The 19,152-nt window shown below is 36.8% G+C and overlaps 1 protein-coding gene across 4 annotated transcripts in view; it reads right to left on the bottom strand.

Annotated features, from left to right (window-relative positions):
* RAD51D (RAD51 paralog D) overlaps window positions 1-19,152 on the bottom strand; it is an 82,751-nt gene that overhangs the window by 5,682 nt on the left and 57,917 nt on the right. For all 4 annotated transcript variants that reach the window (XM_053707429.1, XM_053707427.1, XM_053707430.1 and 1 more), the window contains 2 exons: window positions 16,962-17,043; window positions 1,915-2,049 (listed from right to left, as the gene is read on the bottom strand). In XM_053707429.1, coding sequence (XP_053563404.1) covers window positions 1,915-2,049; window positions 16,962-17,043 — 217 coding nt within the window. The remainder of the gene's footprint in view (window positions 1-1,914; window positions 2,050-16,961; window positions 17,044-19,152) is intronic.

Below are 19,152 nucleotides of genomic sequence, written 5' to 3'. Positions count from 1 at the left end.
GCTTGTAGGCTTCTCCAGGTCTAAGTCTAACCAGTAGACGACTAAGTTTTGGGCAAAGCTGAAAACTGGGATTGTAATACAATAGAAACCTCAGCGCTGAGAAAGTAACACAAAGCAGCTGTATATAAAAAAGATTCCCCAATTACTTAAAATGCGAAGTGGTATATGGTCCTTAAAATGCACAGTGGTATATGATACATTCTTATGTGAATAACTGTATTACTGTATATCATTATGTTGAAGCTTTTAAATTGGACAAGGCTAATACACCATATGGTCTGTTTGAATGTGTGTATATCGCTTTAAATCTGTCATATAAATCCCCAGACCCTATGCAGCTTAACTATTGAGCTTGACAAAGGCTGTACGCAGCCGAAACACATTGCTCTGTTTTTTGAGTCACTTGAGCATTCATAGCTATACTGAACGGACGCTGTAGGAGTTCACTGAACCCATCCATAGGAGAAATACTCTTTGGAGGTTTTGAAAGCTACACAGGCGAGGAGGGAGGAATACAGACCCAGATATACTCCTTGGGAAACAACTACAAAACGGCACCGGTGTAAGTATAAATGTACACCTTGCCTTTGGAATAATTTATATGCCTTAAAGGATTTTCCTGTCGTCCTTCTCGCCCACACCTTGCAGCTTTTTAGCTATGCATCTTTCCAGCTTTCCACCTGCTGTCAATAACGATTGTGGCTATCTCTGTTAAAACTAACCAGCAATTAACAAACTACGACTGTGGTCTCAAAAAGACTTTTACTTTATAAAACTGAGACTTAACCTGCAACTTGCTGCAATATTTTGTGTATTTGCAAATGGGTCTACAGGTATGTTAGACTGTATGAAATGTATCTTTAAGTGTTGTTGATATGATTATCACATGATTTTATGTCTATGCTGCATATTACAATCTATACCTATGTTGTTTATGTTTTCTAAACTTAGTTTATGTTTTTAAACCCTGCTTATTTTAAATTAAATATCTTTTGCAATACATATTTTCTGCAATACCTATTCAGGTCTTTATGCAAGTCAGATATCATACACATTTAGCTGCTTCTAGGGCAGCGCAGCTGTATAAAATTACTAGCCTGTAGTCCCCTGCAGACACTGTAATTTACCATATAAAACTGAAAACTGGACTCAGAGATTACATGGAATCAAGCAGATTTATCTTTGTAAAGGACGCATGAATCAAGCTATATACAAGATTATTCTGGAAGAAAACTTACTTCCTTTTGCTCTGACAATGTTCCCCAAACTTGAGGATTGTTTTTTTTCCAGCAGGACAATGACCCATACCACACAGCCAGGTTAATCGTGTGGATAGAGGACCACCAGATCAAGACCCTCTCATGGCCAGCCCAATCTTCAGACCTGAACCCCACTGAAAACCTCTAGAATGTGATCAAGAGTAAGATGGATGGTCACAAGCCATCAAACAAAGCTGAGATGTTTGAATTTTTGCGCCGGGATTGGCATAAAGTCACCCAATAGCAATATGAAAGACTGGTTGAGAGCATGCCAAGACGCATGTAAGCTGTGATTAAATATCAAGGTTATTTCATCCAAGTATTGATTTCTGAACTCTTGCTATGTAAAAACACGAGTAATGTGTTGCTTAAAAATGAATATGAACTTGTTTTCTTTGCATTATTCAAGGTCTGAAAACACTGCATCTTTTTTGTTATTTTAACAAGCTGCCATTTTCTGCAAATAAATACTATAAATGGCAATATTTTTATTTGGGGAAAATTTCAGTAGTTTATAGAACGAAACAAACAAACATATACCTATTATATACCATATACCAGATTAACTGATAATTTTGCAGTGGTCTCATTTTCTTTCCAGAGCTATATACTCATACATACGGTCTCTAATCTACACATAGCTTCCAAGACTTACCTGCTCATCTTCCTGATCAGTCCTGGACTGCACCAGCTGCAGGAGACGTGATGCGGTTAGCCCCCCAGTGGTATCCATATACAGAACACTCTGCTTTATACTACAAGCCACATTCACAGCGAGGCACTGACACACCTAAACACATAAAATTAGCAAGTTTTAAAAAAAATAATAGTAAAAGTGCACAACAGTTTCAAACAAATTTCATAAAGAATTTGTGGGGGGAAAAACGTAATTGTCAACCACTCGTTAGCACCACTTATTTAAATGGAAGTCATGAAAGTCAAAATTAAACTTAAGTGACAGCGTATTGTAAAATTGGTTCCCCTTAAAGTGTATTCAATGACTTGTTATACCAGCAGCAGTATACAATGTATGAAGAATTGTTCCTTTAGGTTTTTTTTTTATATAAAAGCTGTTTCTGCTAATTGAAACCACAAACCAATGCAATGGGCTGAGCTTGAAGGGAAAGTACACCTCATTAGTTAATCTGTCTAATTATACGTCTTCCTTATCTTATTTCTTACTGTTTACTCAAAACCCAATACACAGAGAAAACAATTGAAAACGAACATTTTAGTATATCTGTCACCCCCCCCCCCACACTGAGATAGCGACTTAATCTCAACCATCTAGTTTTTCTATAACCAATACTTAAGTTACTGAAATTTTCAGTATAAGTGAGGATACAAGATGAAAATCAGCTGTTTTAAATGACAAAATAAAAAAGGTATAGGAGACATGTATACATACATACACATACATACACACACACTTAATTAAATGTGTTTGATTATAAGTCCGGAGAGTGCTTTCTCAAAATTTCAAGTTCTAAGCTACTAACCAGGACAAAATGTTACTCGCCACTTCTAATACCAACCACACCACCCCCTCTGCATATGTTTAGCCATTGTGTAAAATATTGTAATATTGTTTTTATTTTATACAATAAAAAAATTAAATAATGCTACATACAGTAAAAAAATAAGTTCATAGTAATTAGAAACATCAACTAGAGGTTCTGGGTAAGACAACAGCTGGATAGAAATAGGAAGTTGTTGAACTGAGATAATACAGAGAGTGCTGACAGTCATGGAAGGACATAGCAGACCTGGAGATTTTTTTTTTTTTAAATAATTATCATCTCTCCCTTCTCGCTCTTAACTATCTTTCTTTACTCCCTCCTCTCTCCAATGTCTCTTTTTACCATCTCCATTATCTCTCAGGCCATATCTTCTCTTCACACACTCTTTCCCCTCTCTCATATCTCTTCACTCTTTTTTTTCTCCATTCTCTCTTAAAGGGATATTCCAGCCTAAATTGGAAACCACATGGGTGCATTTCGATATTGAACAGAAGCAATTTTGTAATATACATGCATTAGCAAAAATGCTAATAATATACTTCAAAAGTATATTTAAGTATGCATCGTGCACCAGCATTTTAGACACAGCACTTGCTCAGAGAGCCTAAGGTGCTTTTACCATCTGGTAATGACTCAATTTGTTAATTGCTGACATGATACAAGCCCCAGTGATGATCTGAGCAGCTGCATTATTTAAAATGTGGGTGCAGTAACAATATCTAGCTATGCTTACCATGCAGAGAAAAATGTTAACACTAAAGCAGTGATAACTTTTACTAGAAACATTTTTTCTAATACATGTACTTTGCAAATATGTTTCTATTCAAAGATGTAATTAATATATGTGCATTTATATTTTGACTGGAATGTCACTTTAACTCTACCTTTCACTTTCACTTTTCCTCTACAATCTCTCTCTGTGTCCTGTTTATCCTCTCAGAAGTAACAATCTAAGCACTATTGGGGTCCCTACAGCCCTAGAGGAATGACATATCCTTGCACTTTCATGGCTATATAATATCCCTTTAGATAATAGTTTTAGCACATAGCCCAAAATGTGTGTTTGTCAGTTCTTCAATAGAAATGTACATTCTGCAAATACAATGTGCCATACTTACAACATGCCACCAGACTTCAGATTCAACATTCACTGTCGCCACCCTTAAATTTCCACAATTGGCAATACATTAAAAGGAGAGAAAAAAAGTTACAGTGCACTGCCCCTTTACAAAACAACAACAACCCAGAAACAAAACTTTCATTTTTTATTTTTATTATAAAATTAACCTATTTCTCTTTGTATCATTTGTTGATAATCATACTAGTGTGTGCATGTGTTGTGAGCACCATGTGGCAGCTATGTTTGTAACAATCTGATACCTATAGACATGTGCATACTCCTGAGCCTATCTAGGTAAGCACTAATGCAAAGGAGATGCATTTCAACAAAGGATACCAAGAGAAAGAGGTACATTTGATAATAGAAGTAAAATTGTTTTAAAAACATTTCACACCATGGGCCAGATTACGAGTGGAGCGCTAACGTTTGCGCACAAGTGATAAAGGGTTTATTGTTGGCGTTTGCGCTCATCGTGTTTACCACTGGTATTACGAGTTGAAAGTAAATGTGATCGCTTGAGCGCAATCACAATTTATGCTAGAATGATTACGGCGTCCTCAGAGCTCTGGTTAACCGTTTCGCAAAACACATCACAAAGTACACTTACACTCATAATTACAGCATCTAATAAAAATTATATAAAAATATTGCACACAAAAGTTATAAAGGCTCAAAAATATGAGGTCTCAGGTGTTAGAAAAAAAGGCAGACAAAGAGCTTTAACAAAGATAGATAAAATTTTTTATATATATATATATATATATATATATATAAATATAAACACACACACACTGTATAGAACATATTCCTGTATGAGAACATTGGAATGTAAAATATTCATATTTTCATGTCGGGTTAGAACACATGAGAATATGGGATCGGGTTTGCGTGTGAGTAGAGTGTTAGGTTTCCCCCCCCCCCCCCCCACACACACTTTTTTTGCTCCATTGATTTCTATGGCGGAAATAAGTGAACGTGCACGCAATATTCAAAGTTTGGCTTTTTGCGCTCGACCCCCTGCAATTCGGAGTCCGTCTCAAACACTCAACTGAGACTGCACTTACCAAGGCTACTAACGATCTTCTTTCTGCTAAAAGTAATGGCCACTACTCTATACTTTACTTACTTGACCTCTCAGCTGCCTTCAACACAGTTGATCACCCCCTCCTCCTATAGACCCTGAGCTCCTTCAAATCCCCCCTCTAGCTCTACGCCCACTTCTGACTTTTCTATCCCTGTTGACGGCATCATAATCTCCCCATCACCCCAAATCCGCTGCCTCAGAGTTACACTTGACTCAAAACTATCCTTCGCCCCCACATCCAATCGCTTTCTTTATCCTGCTGCAACCACCTACGCAATATTTCCAAGATTCGCCCTTTTATGAACACTAACACCACAAAGCAAATAATCCACTCCCTTGTTATTTCCCACCTTGACTACTGCAATAACCTACTTACTGGCCTTCCTCTTTCCCGCCTCTTCCACCTGTCAGAGTATCTGTGAATGCCAGCAGACAATATATATATATATATATATATATAAGATAAAATAAGTATGCAACCTATCAAATATTATATTTGAGCATGCTCATTTTATCGCTGAATACATTCTGTGTATTGCAATTCTGAGGTCAGACATGAGATGCCTTGCTGACTACACATCAAAATTCAATCCTCCCCCTTCTTCTTAGTTACACAGGAGAGAACAAAGGATTTAGACCTTTGTATAGATATACAAAGTAAATATTAGCATTATGGAGCCCTCAGATGTATATGCCCATATATGGGTTTCCTGCCCAACATGGATAATAAACTTACAGACCCTATGTGGAGATATACAGACATAATGTCTGGGACTGAACTCTTTGAGGCTTGAGTGTATGCAGAGACAAAAACAACAATGTTACAGGGGAACTGACCATTCACACTTCGATACAAATTGGTACCTGCTGTGTTTTCAATACACAAAGAATCTGAACTCAAGTTACCTATAGACATATGGGAATGCTGTCACTTAATCTTCATATAACATTATATTAACAACATGTATTTATTTAAATATGTGTATATCTATTGATCTGAAAATTACTGTATTGGATAGATGTCTGCTGTATTGAAGGGCTGCATTGGTGAATTTAAAATGTGTTATAGAGTCTCAGAATAATAACATCTGTTTCTTTTTATTTTTCAGACATGTGATAACAAGATGTCCTATGAATAGTGGTCATAAACATAAATCCACTCAAAAAATGTTAGAAACATGAAATATACTGTATTCACATTAAGATACAATATAATGCCAGGATGTTGAATGCAATGATTCTGTGAAGAGCCAAATAATTTACAGTATAATTGCTTACTAGTATGATACTGGAAGTATACTCATGTTTGGTCTCTATAAATACATGCTAAATTATATGGGATGGGGCATATATGCTGACCAGATACGTTTATTAATACAAGAAATTATAGTATATTAAATAAACATTTTAAGGTGAGATATTTAAACTGCAGCAATAATTGATGGTGAGACTGCATTTCTGGTTATCTGCTGCCACCAATAGTTCAGAAATTGTATGACAGCCAAATGAATTGACTATTAGAACATATGCAAATCCAAATAAGCCAATCAGGGAGGCGTCTTCCAAATAACCAATCAGGGACAAGCATCGGAGGGCCTTGTGGGAATGATTAGAAAAAAAGGAGGGGCTATATCTTTGATAAGCAGCCACACACACAGTAGAGAAAGGACAGACAAACTCAAAGAAGCATAAAGTTTTGGAGAGGAAAATACACAGGCTTTGTGCCAAGTATATTCTCTGCCATTTTGGGACACTTTCTTGAACAAAGGAAGATTAACAATTTTGAGGCCTGCACCTTTACACATAGTGGATAAATCCTTCTTAGATGACCCACAAGAAATTCTGGAAACTGAATAATCATTTATTATGTGGTAACATAAGGCAGTGACTATAATTAAATATTTTAAAGCAAATACATTCATTGTTGCTACAGTTTAATTGAAGTTAGTGATTTTAAAAGGGCACTTTGTATTTTATGCTTATATCCATAGTCCTGTGTAGTCTTAGCTAGTCACATTAATGCCAAATAATTTAATTTGCCAGATAAAGGTCTTTTGTATTTCATATTTCTAAGTCAGGCTTATTATTGTAAGTAAATCTCTCTGGTGTGTATTTAGTTATCTGTATATATATATATATATATATATATATATATATATATATATATATATTAGAATTTGTCTTATTGTAGCTAAATAAGAGGTAATTTCAGGTCAGACATATTGGCACATAAATTGGCTGTTTGCATTAATATATACAACTGGTTTCCGGAGTGGGAGGAGTTGTAGCAGGCACGTATGCTAGCGTCCCTGGTGTGTGAGCTTCACCACACCCTCCAGCCAACCATACCCGCCAGTGGTGCGTGTTCTCACCGGGCTTTCCATCCATGGAGGGATTGCCGTTGGAGGCCCTCTATGTCTGAGTCTGTGGCCGGAAGCCTCTCAAGCCACTCATGCTCGGAGCCACAATCCAACGTGGGCTTGTCCAGGAGGAAAGAAGAGGAAGCAGCACAGGATTCCCCTGCAGCCAGGCTTTCCATAAGCAAGCCAGCGATACTCCCGGAGTTGCCAGTCCCAGGCTGTCTTTCCCCCACACGGCCGCTTGTTAACAGCCAGCAAGAAGGAGAAGCGGTGGTAAAACTCCCAGGACCCCTGTGTGTCATGAGAGTAAGGAGAGCGGGTTATACCGCTACTTCTGGTCTCCTACGAGCGGTATAGGAGTTCCGCTTTCACCCAAACGAATTATCCACGAAGGTCTGGCGGAGAAAGATGTGAGCAATCACCTGTGGGGTAAGCTGAACAACCAAGACAAAAGACGCTGACAAAGGGACATGGCCTAAGACGCTGCACTTATACAGATAAGTATATTTTCCTTCAATTCAACACCTACAATTTGAAGGGGAATTTTTGACTGTGTATACAGAGAGTGCTATTATCATTTGAAAAGTGACTCTGCCCAAAGATCTTCTCTATATCAATATTGCTGTCTATAACCTAGCAGAGGGCAGTGAATAGATCTTCTGCGCCTTAGGAAATCACCTGTTTGTTATGGAACTTTTGTAATTGTACCAAGACTTAAAGCTCTCTTGCTTGGAAGTGTGGGACATATCTGTTTATTAAGTTCCTACATAATACAAGAATAACACTAAGGAACCCTAGGGTCTGGGTTTCTCCTCTATGCTTTCTGGTTGGAACTTTTAATGATACAGAGGCCTATCTACCACTTCTGTATTTACCATATTTCAATAGATTGGGACTATGGTTGAGTCAAGTTCTTTATTTCTGGATAAAGCGTTTTGAACAGTTAATTCTCAAGACCCTGAGATAAAGAGATGGCTTCCTAAAGCAAAACTACTTGATACATTTTTCTCAGAACTGTGTTTAATATGCTAGCATAAGGTTATTCTATTTTCTTGACATCTGTGGTATATTTGTATGAAAATCCTGAGTCAAGTTATTTAAATAGCTGTTCGAGGATACATAAGTAGAAAATTAAAGGGGATGAGAAACTGAGCCTAGTAACCCCCTGGGTAAACGTATAAACACAATGTAATATATTAACTATACTTAAAAAGGCTCTCTAAGAAGCAAGCAACTAAGAGTTATTATATTATCCTATACAACCTGAAAAGAATCAATGTTTGTATACCTGTGCATTTAATACAACTAGCTTGTGAAAAGGCATAATATTGTCTTAGTTTAAAGCTTAATCTCGTGTTACATCAGGCTTGAACGCCAGGCATTTACATATTTAACAATAAGCTGTTTCTATTTTTTAGGTAAATTTTTATACCCAATTTAATACTCTAATTATACCTAAAGAGGTTCTCTAAGAAGCAATTAATTAACGGCTAGATTACGAGTTTTGCGTTATGAGTGAAAAAGCTTCATAACGATGCTTTTTCACTACCACTGGTATTACAAGTTTTGCAGGTATATCTGTCCCGCACACTTTTTGGCCGTAACGTAACTACTGCAGCTTTCAAAAAGTCCTTTTTCAATGGGACTTCCATAGCGCCGGTATTACGAGTTTGCCTGTCCGGCCAAAAAGTGAGTGGTACAGCCTATACCGTCAAGATCCGTACCGTAAACTGAAAGTCAGTAGTTATAGCTTTTATGTTACAAAGCTGTAACATAAAACTCAAAACTAAAGTGCTAAAAAGTACACTAACACCCATAAACTACCTATTAACCCCTAAACTGAGGCCCTCCCGCACAGCAAACACTAAAATAAAATTATTAACCCCTAATCTGCCGCTCCCGACATCGCCGCCACTATAATAAACATATTAACCCCTAAACCTAACCCTAAGTCTAACCCTAACCCTTACTAGCTTTAGCATAATTAAAATAAATCTAAATAAAAATTACAATTAATACCTAAATAATTCCTATTTAAAACTAAATACTTACCTGTAAAATAAACCCTAGGCTAGCTACAATATAACTAATAGTTACATTGTATCCATCTTAGGTTTTATTTTTATTTCACAGCTAAGTTTGTATTTAGTTTAACTAGGTAGACTAGTTAGTAAATAGTTATTAACTATTTACTAACTACCTAGTTAAAATAAATACAAATTTACCTGTAAAATAAAACCTAACCTGTCTTGCACTAACACCTAACCTTACACTACAATTAAATCAATTACATTAATTAAATACAATTAACTAAATTACACAAAATAAAAGAAATTATCAAATATTTAAACTAATTACACCTAATCTAATAGCCCTATAAAAATAAAAAAGCCTCCCAAAATAAATAAAAAACCCTAGCCTAAACTAAACTACCAATAGCCCTTAAAAGGGCTGTAGAAAGGAATAGGAAGGCGCCACATAGGGTAATATTGCCAGACCACCAAGCCCAAACAGTAAGACAAATGGTAACTTACAAACGAAGAGGCACTTAGGAGATGCCAAATATCGCAGGCCGGGACCTTTTTCATCGCCCGACAGACAGAACAACCGGTAAACGCCAACCAGTCACGAGGGGACGTACGGCCAATCCGGAACAACCAGGAACCAACACCTCCAAAGCCAAGCACCAATCATCAGTGTCGGTGAGAGGGGTGTGTTAAGACGGATACAGCCTGATGAAACTGCTCTGTGTAGCTGAGAAACGAGTTGCTGACACTTTTTATATATTTTAAATAAATTGCCACATACTCTTTTATCCCTGCTGTGGTGTTTGGACTTTATTTTCACCCTTCACTACTTTATCTACTCGCCGGAGGTAGCAAGTGGCTTGTTGGTGATGTCATCCTTCCTTCTTAACATACCCCTCTCACTGACACTGACGATTGGTGCTTGGCTTTGGAGGTTTTGGTTCCTGGTTGTTCCGGATTGGCCGTACGTCCCCTCGTGACTGGTTGGCGTTTACCGGTTGTTCTGTCTGTCGGGCTATGATAAGGTCCCGACCTGCGATATTTGGCATCTCCTAAGTACCTCTTCGTTTGTAAGTTACCATTTGTCTTACTGTTTGGGCTTGGTGGTCTGGCAATATTACCCTATGTGGCACCTTCCTATTCCTTTCTACAGGATCGTCTTCTGAATCATCTATCTGGGGAGAGCTGCCTCTGACCTGACTGTTCTTGGACTTTCCTTATCGCATCTCTATAGGGTGTTCTATCCCTATTTCTTTATCCAAAAAAATTCTATTGGCTGATGCAATCAGCTAATAGGATTGAGCTTCAATCCTATTGGCTGATCCAATCAGCCAATAGGATTGAGCTCATATTCTATTAGCTGTTCCAATCAGCCAATAGAATCCCCAATTAAAAGAAAAAGAATCATCCTATACCTTAAAAAATTCACCGCAGATGTTGTGTTTCTATAAGAAATGCATTTAAACAGCTTGGAGGCAGATAAAAGGTGGATAGGATGGGTAAGAGAAGTGATCTCAGTACCGGTGATTTGGAGGAAGAGAGGGGTGGCTTGCTTGCTCAATAAAAATCTGGATTTTAAAGTATCTACTCAAGTTCAAGATGTTGAGGGTAGATTTTTAATTGTAAAAATTGAAATTCAAGGCTCTTCTTTCATCTTATGCAACATATATGCTCCTAATGAATACCAACCCATTTTTTGGGAAAAATTATTTGCTAGATTAATAAATTTTTCAGACTCACAGTTAATTGTAGGAGGAGATTTTAACTGTGTGTTCAACCCATATCTAGATCGGCTTAGCACTCTGAAAAGGAAAAGATATTTAAAGGAGACAAAATTGATCTCTAACTTTACTAAACATTTAAAACTTAAGGACATATGGAGGCTTCAGCACCCAGTTGAAAGAGATTTTTCATGTGAATCAAGGGCATTCAAAACGTTTTCAAGAATCAATGTATTTCTGATACATGAGTCTTTACTGGGTGCTGAGATCTCCACTAAAATCTTTGATATATTCCTTTCAAATCATGCTTTTATTTCCCTTACCATTCAGATTGCCCTTAATTGGAAGAGACAAGTTGGGAATTTTTTCTTCCCTTCTTTCCTACAATCGAATGTAAATTTCAGAAATTGGCTCTCCCACAAATGGAGTAAATTTAAAAGGCTAAATATAGATTACTTGTCCAAAACAGAAATATTCTGGGAGTCGGCAAAAGCTGGTCTCCGAGGAGAAATAATTGCAATGATACAAAGAGGAAGCAACACCACTTGAAGAAATCTTCAAAGCTTATTTATTGGGACAACACAAAAAGCACAAAGCAAGTGCTGGACATTTCGAGAAATAATTTCATACATGTCAAAAAGGGAAAAAAAATTAGTAAAAGAGAGCTCCAATTAGCAAATCAAGTGAAGAATATCTATGCCAAATATAAAGCAGAACCTTCCAGAATGCACTGGTTGGCATATCAGAAAGCGAAAACGGAGAGGGAAGTTTTTTTCCCTCAACAAACGATACAAAAAGACATTAAAAATATTGCAATATTCAATCGGTTCTCGCCAAAATTTCTATCAAAGATAGCAAAGTGTAGGGATTTTTTTTTTTATTGGCTCAATTACGGTTGATTGGGACAATTATAGTCTACCAAAAGATATTATGAAGCATTTTCATAAGTTCTTTCAGGATCTCTATACTGCAGATATTTTTAATCCAGAGGCCAAAGAAAGATTCTGGCGAAAAGTTAAGCTATTAAGAGTATCAACAGAGCAAGTGTCTGTATTAAACAGGAATATTACGCGGGTGGAAGTAGTACAAGCCATCCATAACTCAGCAAATGGTAAAGCTCCTGGCACAGATCAAATACCTGTCGAATTCTATAAAATTCTAGAGGAGCAAGTTGCTCCCCTTCTCGTTAATCTTTTCAATGAGTATTTTATACAAGGAATTAAACCATCCAGATTTTTTACTGCTTCGAATGTTACTCTTATTCTTAAAAAAAGATAAAGACCCTTATTCCATGGACTCCTACCGACCAATATCCCTGCTCAACACAGACTACAAACTTTTAACAAATATTCTAGCAAAAAGATTGAAAAGTGTGATAGGAGAGATAATAGACTCATGCCTGAGATCTTCTCAGAAAAACATCAGGCTTGCTATGGTATTAATTGAGCATTTTACATCTCTTCTTAAAAAACAGGTACATATTAAAGATGACTTTGTGTTACTTACCATTGATGCGGTTAAAGCCTTTGATTCTATATCTTGGGACCATCTATTCACTACATTAGGGAAATTTGGTTTTACAGGCTGCTTTACCAGTTTTATAAAAGTAATATACCAAAAACCAACATCACAATTAAGCATTAATGGGAATCTCTCACCAAACATAACACTTTGCAAAGCACTAGACAGGGATGTCCTCTGTCACAACTTCTTTTTAAGATGGCATTAGAATCTCTTGCTGTGCTATGCAGAAATACATTAGAGGGTGTCCTACTGGGGAAAAAGAGATATATTTTATCCTTATATGCAGATGACATCCTCTTTTATATGGGGAATACCAAAATAAATATACCACGATTGCTAGATATAAATTTCTGAACTTAGCAAGTTTTCGGGATATAAAATCAATCTCCAGAAATCGTAACTATTATGGATAGTTGAAAAGAATGACAGCCTACGATTAAATACTTTTATTCAAGTAGACCGGGGAATAAAATATCTTGGTATTTTTTTATCGAAAAACCCAAATGAATGGTACAAGCTCAATTTCTCCCCTTTATGGCAAAAATGCTCTCTTCTTCTCCATAATTGGACTAGATTACATCTATCATTATCGGCTAAATTTGTTTTTATTAAAATGATTCTATTCCCTAAACTACTTTTTGTTATACAAAATGTTCCAATACTCCTACACGCTCAGGATATTAGGAAATTTAACTCCAGTTGCTAGCGTTATTTATGGGGTAAGAGGAAGCCCAGCATTTCTATTAATACATTATCACACTCTAGAAAAGACAGAGGTTTCGCTCTACCCAATATCAGGTTCTACAACTGGGCAGCATTAGCTAAGATCGCTTTGGATTGGCTCTCCGAATCGGAGTTCATCACCAATTATGCAGAAGAAGCAGCTTTGGTTTTTCCATATTCTATTAAAGCTCTTTTACATCTAAACAAATCCGCTCTTAATAAAGAGAAAATACCAAATTACACTATAAATAATATTCTGCTGGCATGGAATAAGGTGTGCAATTTTTTAAAAGTAGACAAAGGTATGTCAATTTACCTTCCAATTATGGGCAATCCCCAATTTGATACTGCCCTTAAATCTAATGCATTTAAAAAATGGGCACAAAATGGTCTTAAGTTTATATATCAATTAATTGATCCCCATCTTAAAGTGGTCAAATCATTTGAATTTATTATGCCTTGAATATAATATAGAGAACACCCTCCAACTCCAACACACCACGCACAAAATCTAGGCGTCATCCTTGACTCCTCACTTTCCATGGACCGCCAAGTCAACGCCGTCTCTTCGACTTGTTTTCACATACTCCACCTACTGCGAAAAATCTTCAAGTGGATCCCCACCGAAACTAGAAAATTTGTCACCTACGCCCTCGTCAGTAGTCGACTGGACTACGGCAATGCACTCTATGCCGGGTCCACCATCAAGCTCCAGAAACGACTCCAACGCATCCAGAACACCTCGGCCAGACTCATCCTCGACATCCCTCGCCAAAACCACATCACTGAACACCTAAGGAACCTACACTGGCTCCCCGTCAACAAGAGAATCACCTTCAAGCTCCTAACCCATGCATTCAAGGCCCTCCACAATATCGGTCCTGAATACATCAACCACCGTGTCAATTTCTACACCCCCTCCAGACAACTCCGCTCTGCCGACCAAGCACTCGCAGTCATCCCTTGCATCAAGAAAAAAAACAGCTGGAGGAAAATCCTTCTCCTATATGGCAGCAAGGTCCTGGAACTCCCTCCCGTTGCACCTCAGACAATCCACCTTCCTTACAAACTTCAGGAAGGACCTCAAGACCTAGCTCTTCGACTGAATCGTCTTCCCTTAGCCCCCCTCTCCCCGCCCTCCCATAGCGCCTTGAGACCCCCACGGGTGATTAGTTTGCGCTTTACAAGTACCCAATAGAGAACATATAACATATTATATAACATTTTTTCGCGTACCTACAGGTGTGACATTATAGTACATCTAATAAGCTCTTAGATTATAAACTCTGGTCGCTGGGGGACCTTGGCACTGCTGTTAAATGCTTTAAAGCAGGCTATCACTCTATTTTTTTTTTTATACAATCTTCTAATAGCACAGGAGGCAAAAACTAAAAGGACAGCTCTCTTCCATCAATGGTGTTTGGACATTCCAAGTCTAAATTGTAATCGTTTCAGCGAAAGTTTCCTCATCGTAACTAAATTTACAAAAGCAATTTATTTTAGGGAAGCTCACATTAGAATTTTAAATAGATCTTACATTACTCCTAAAAAAATGGCCAAATGGTATCCTATGGGTAACAATATATGCTATAGATGTAGTAGACCAGCATCAGACTTACTTCATGCTTTTTTCCCATATCCTAAATTTCAGAAACTCTAGTCTCAATTTACATTTTGGCTAAACAGATTTCTCCCTAATAAATTCAATCTAGATATTCAATCTGTTTTTTTCTTAGTCACCCCCTGCCGTTCACAAAATATACAGTTAATTAACTTGGCAAAGCTCCAACGATAGCAGCATTTATTAAAAACATGTTGTACCAGATGGCAGTTGAAAAACAAGATCCCTTGATATATACTGACAAATTCAAACTCTTCCTCTTAAAAAGGGAGAAAGTTATACTATCTCTCCCTATTGAGACACAATTGCAAGTCTTAAATCCATTTTGTGCCTCCCCGCTCTTCCTTCAGCTGCTACAGCTGGATTGATTTGCGTCGTATTGGCGTCAAAATCTGACATAATGTAGGGAGGGTTATTATATATTTTTTTGTCTGTCTAGTTTTGTCTTGATTATATATATGTTTGTATAAAAATGATCCATTTTCGAGTTTTGACTCAGTCCAGTAGGACAAGTTAGAAATAGATATAAGGTCAAGTTGTATGACTGATTTTTTCTTTCTCAAGTATGAAAAGTTTTTTTTTTCCATGTGAAGGTCCGCAAATCGATGTGTGAGTTTTTCTTTGTATAAAATAATTTTTATTGTCTGTCCTCATATTTTCCTTTTGTAAACGAAAATGGATGTTAAATAAAGTAAAAAAAATAAATAATAATATATACAACTTATGGTGTTTTTAATCGGAGTTACATAGAATCATTTGTGGGCTAAGCTTAATTATACTTGTCTGAAAGTGATCTTAAATCTACTGAGACCCAGTAAGATTTGTGTGAAGTATCTTGTTATACTGTTTAACTAAACACTGTTAAGCTAATGGTCCATACTCTGGTATTTTATTGTGATATTTGAATGCGATTCATTGTGAGTAAAATTAAATTTTAAAGGTATATATTTTATGATCTTTGTAAAGAATATTATAACAGCAGCATAAGCGTGTATAACTTGATACATAATCTGGTCTCTCATAAATGTATTATTCAAAACAGGGTGGAGTGAGTGCACCTTAGGATAAAAAGTATAATTTTAATTTTAAAGAGAGCTCTAAACCCAGCAATAAGACAAAAGTTCCTCCAAACTAATGTCAGTAAGATAAATGATTAGAACAGGTTAGGGGAGCTATTGTTATGTCTAGAGAATTTTAACTAATCTAAAGAATTTAGGAATAAATATTAATTTCAATTGTTTCGTATATACATTTTAATTGGAGGTTATCTTAAAGAATAAATAAATTGTATTATAACCCTGCTATATACTGACACCCCTTCAATGCATCCTAAATGCCTCTGTCAGAATAATCCACCTTTCCCGTCGCTCTGTATCTGTCTGCACCTCTCTGCGAGTCCCTTCAATGGCTCCCCATTCATAGCAGAATTAAATTCAAAATCCTCACCCTTACATACAAAGCTCTCACCAACGCCGCTCCTCTCTACCTATACTCTCTAATCAACAAGTATTCTCCAGCCCCCTCACTAAGATCCAACAAGAACCTGCTCCTTGCATCTTCGACTATCACCTCTTCCCATGCTAGACTGCAGGACTTCTGTCGTGCAGCACCTACCCTCTGGAACACTCTCCCTCGTGCTGTCAGGCTTTCTCCTAATCTTTCTTCTTTTAAATACTCCCTGAATACTTTTTTGTTCAGAGAAGCCTATCACCCAACTCAATAACAAATTAATTTCTCTTACCTAACATTTCCCTCTGTATTAACATCTTTCTCAATCTTGCAGTCCTCAGCTCCTGTTTCTCAACCTCTAACCCTTCTAGATTGTAAGTTACCACGGGAATAGGGCCCTCAATTCCTCCTGTATGTGTTTGTCAAGTTTTTTCCTGTCTCTTACAAGTTTTATAGCATTGCTTTCTTTAAATGAATTGTACCCATGGACAGCGCTGCAGAATATGTTGTTTCATAAATACAGTAAAATAATAATATTATTATAAGGTCTAACCTGGGTCTTGCCACTGCCAGCTGCTCCAACAATCTCTGTTAACTCTCCTGTATACAATCCAGAGTCCAGGAGAGTATCTAGTCTGGTAACAAATATAGATTTAAAAAGGACAAAAATTAAAAAACAAATTATAAAAACATAATTTATGTAAGAACTTACCTGATAAATTCATTTCTTTCATATTAGCAAGAGTCCATGAGCTAGTGACGTATGGGATATACATTCCTACCAGGAGGGGCAAAGTTTCCCAAACCTTAAAATGCCTATAAATACACCCCTCACCACACCCACAATTCAGTTTAACGAATAGCCAAGAAGTGGGGTGATAAGAAGGAGCGAAAGCATCAAAAATAAGGAATTGGAATAATTGTGCTTTATACAAAAAAATCATAACCACCACAAAAAAGGGTGGGCCTCATGGACTCTTGCTAATATGAAAGAAATTAATTTATCAGGTAAGTTCTTACATAAATTATGTTTTCTTTCATGTAATTAGCAAGAGTCCATGAGCTAGTGACGTATGGGATAGCAGATACCCAAGATGTGGAACTTCCACGCAAGAGTCACTAGAGAGGGAGGGATAAAATAAAGACAGCCAATTCCGCTGAAAAATTAATCCACTACCCAAATCAAAAGTTTCAATTTTTATAATGAAAAAAACTGAACTTATAAGCAGAAGAATCAAACTGAAACAGCTGCCTGAAGTACCATTCTACCAAAACTTAATCTGAAGAAGAAAAAACATCAAAATGGTAGAATTTAGTAAAAGTATGCAAAGAAGACCAAGTCATTGCTTTGCAAATCTGATCAACAAAAGCTTCATTCTTAAAAGTCCAGGAAGTAGAAACTAACCTAGTAGAATGAGCCGTAATCCTCTGAGGCGGGGATTAACCCAACTCCAAATAAGCATGATAAATCAAAAGCTTAACCAAGATGCCAAAGAAATGGCAGAAGCCTTCTGACCTTTCCTAAAACCAGAAAAGATAACAAATAGACTAGAAGTCTGTCTGAAATCTGAGTAGCTTCAACATAATATTTCAAAACTCTTACCACATCCAAGAATGTAAGAATCTTACCAAAGAATTCTTAGGATTAGGACACAAAGAAGGGACAATAATTCCTCTACCAATGTTGTTAGAATTCACAACTTTAGGTAAAAATTGAAATGAGGACAGCAAAAACCACCTTATCCTGATGAAAAATCAGAAAAAGGAGATTCACAAGAAAGAACAGATCATTCAAAAACTGTTCTAGCTGAAGAGATGTCTAAAAAGAACAATACTTTCCATGAAAGTAATTAATGTCCAAAGAAAGCATATGCTCAAACAGAAGAGCCTGTAAAGCCTTCAGAACCAAATTAAGACTCCAAGGAGGAGAAATTGGCTTAAATGACAGGCTTGATACGAACCAAAGCCTGAACAAAACAATGAATATCAGAAAGATTTAGCAATTCTTACTGTGAAACAGCACAGGAAAAGCAGAGATTTGTCCTTTCAAGGAACATGCAGACAAAAACTTATGAAGAAACTATAAAATCCTAAGAATTCTAAAAGAATGCCAAGAGAATTCATAAGAAGAGCATCATGAGATGTAAATCTTCCAAACTCGATAATAAATCCTACTAGTCATAGATTTACAAGCCTGCAATATAGTATTAATCACTGAGTCAGAGAAACTTCTATGACTAAGTACTAAGTGTTACATTTTCATACCATCAAATTAATAATTTGAATTCCTGATGAAAAAAACAAATGTTAAGATATAAGGTCTGGCCTTAATGGAAGTAACCAAGATTGGCAACTGAACATCCGATCAAGAACCATATACCAAAACCTGTGTGGCCATGCTAGAGCCACCAGCCACACCAAAGATTGTTCTCTGATGATTTTGAAAATCACTCTTAAAAGAAGAACCAGAGATGAAAAAATATAGGCAGAATGATAATTCCAAGGAAGTGTCAATGCATACACTACTTCCGCCTGAGGATCCCCGGACCTGAATAGGCCCCTGGGAAGTTCCTTGTTTAGATGAGATGCCAACAGATCTATTTCTGGAAGCCCTCACATCTGAAAAATTGAAAACATAACTGGGTAAAGAGACCATTCTCCCGGATGTAAAGCTTGATTAACAGAGATAATCCGCTTCCCAATGTCTATACCTGGGAAAAAGACCACAGAATTTAGAAAGGAGC

The sequence above is a fragment of the Bombina bombina genome, chromosome 3 (assembly GCF_027579735.1).
Source record: "Bombina bombina isolate aBomBom1 chromosome 3, aBomBom1.pri, whole genome shotgun sequence".
In the NCBI taxonomy this organism is placed as follows: Eukaryota; Metazoa; Chordata; class Amphibia; order Anura; family Bombinatoridae; genus Bombina; species Bombina bombina.
The sequence above is the reverse complement of the archived record's forward strand: the minus strand, read 5'-3'. Positions and strand labels throughout refer to the sequence as shown.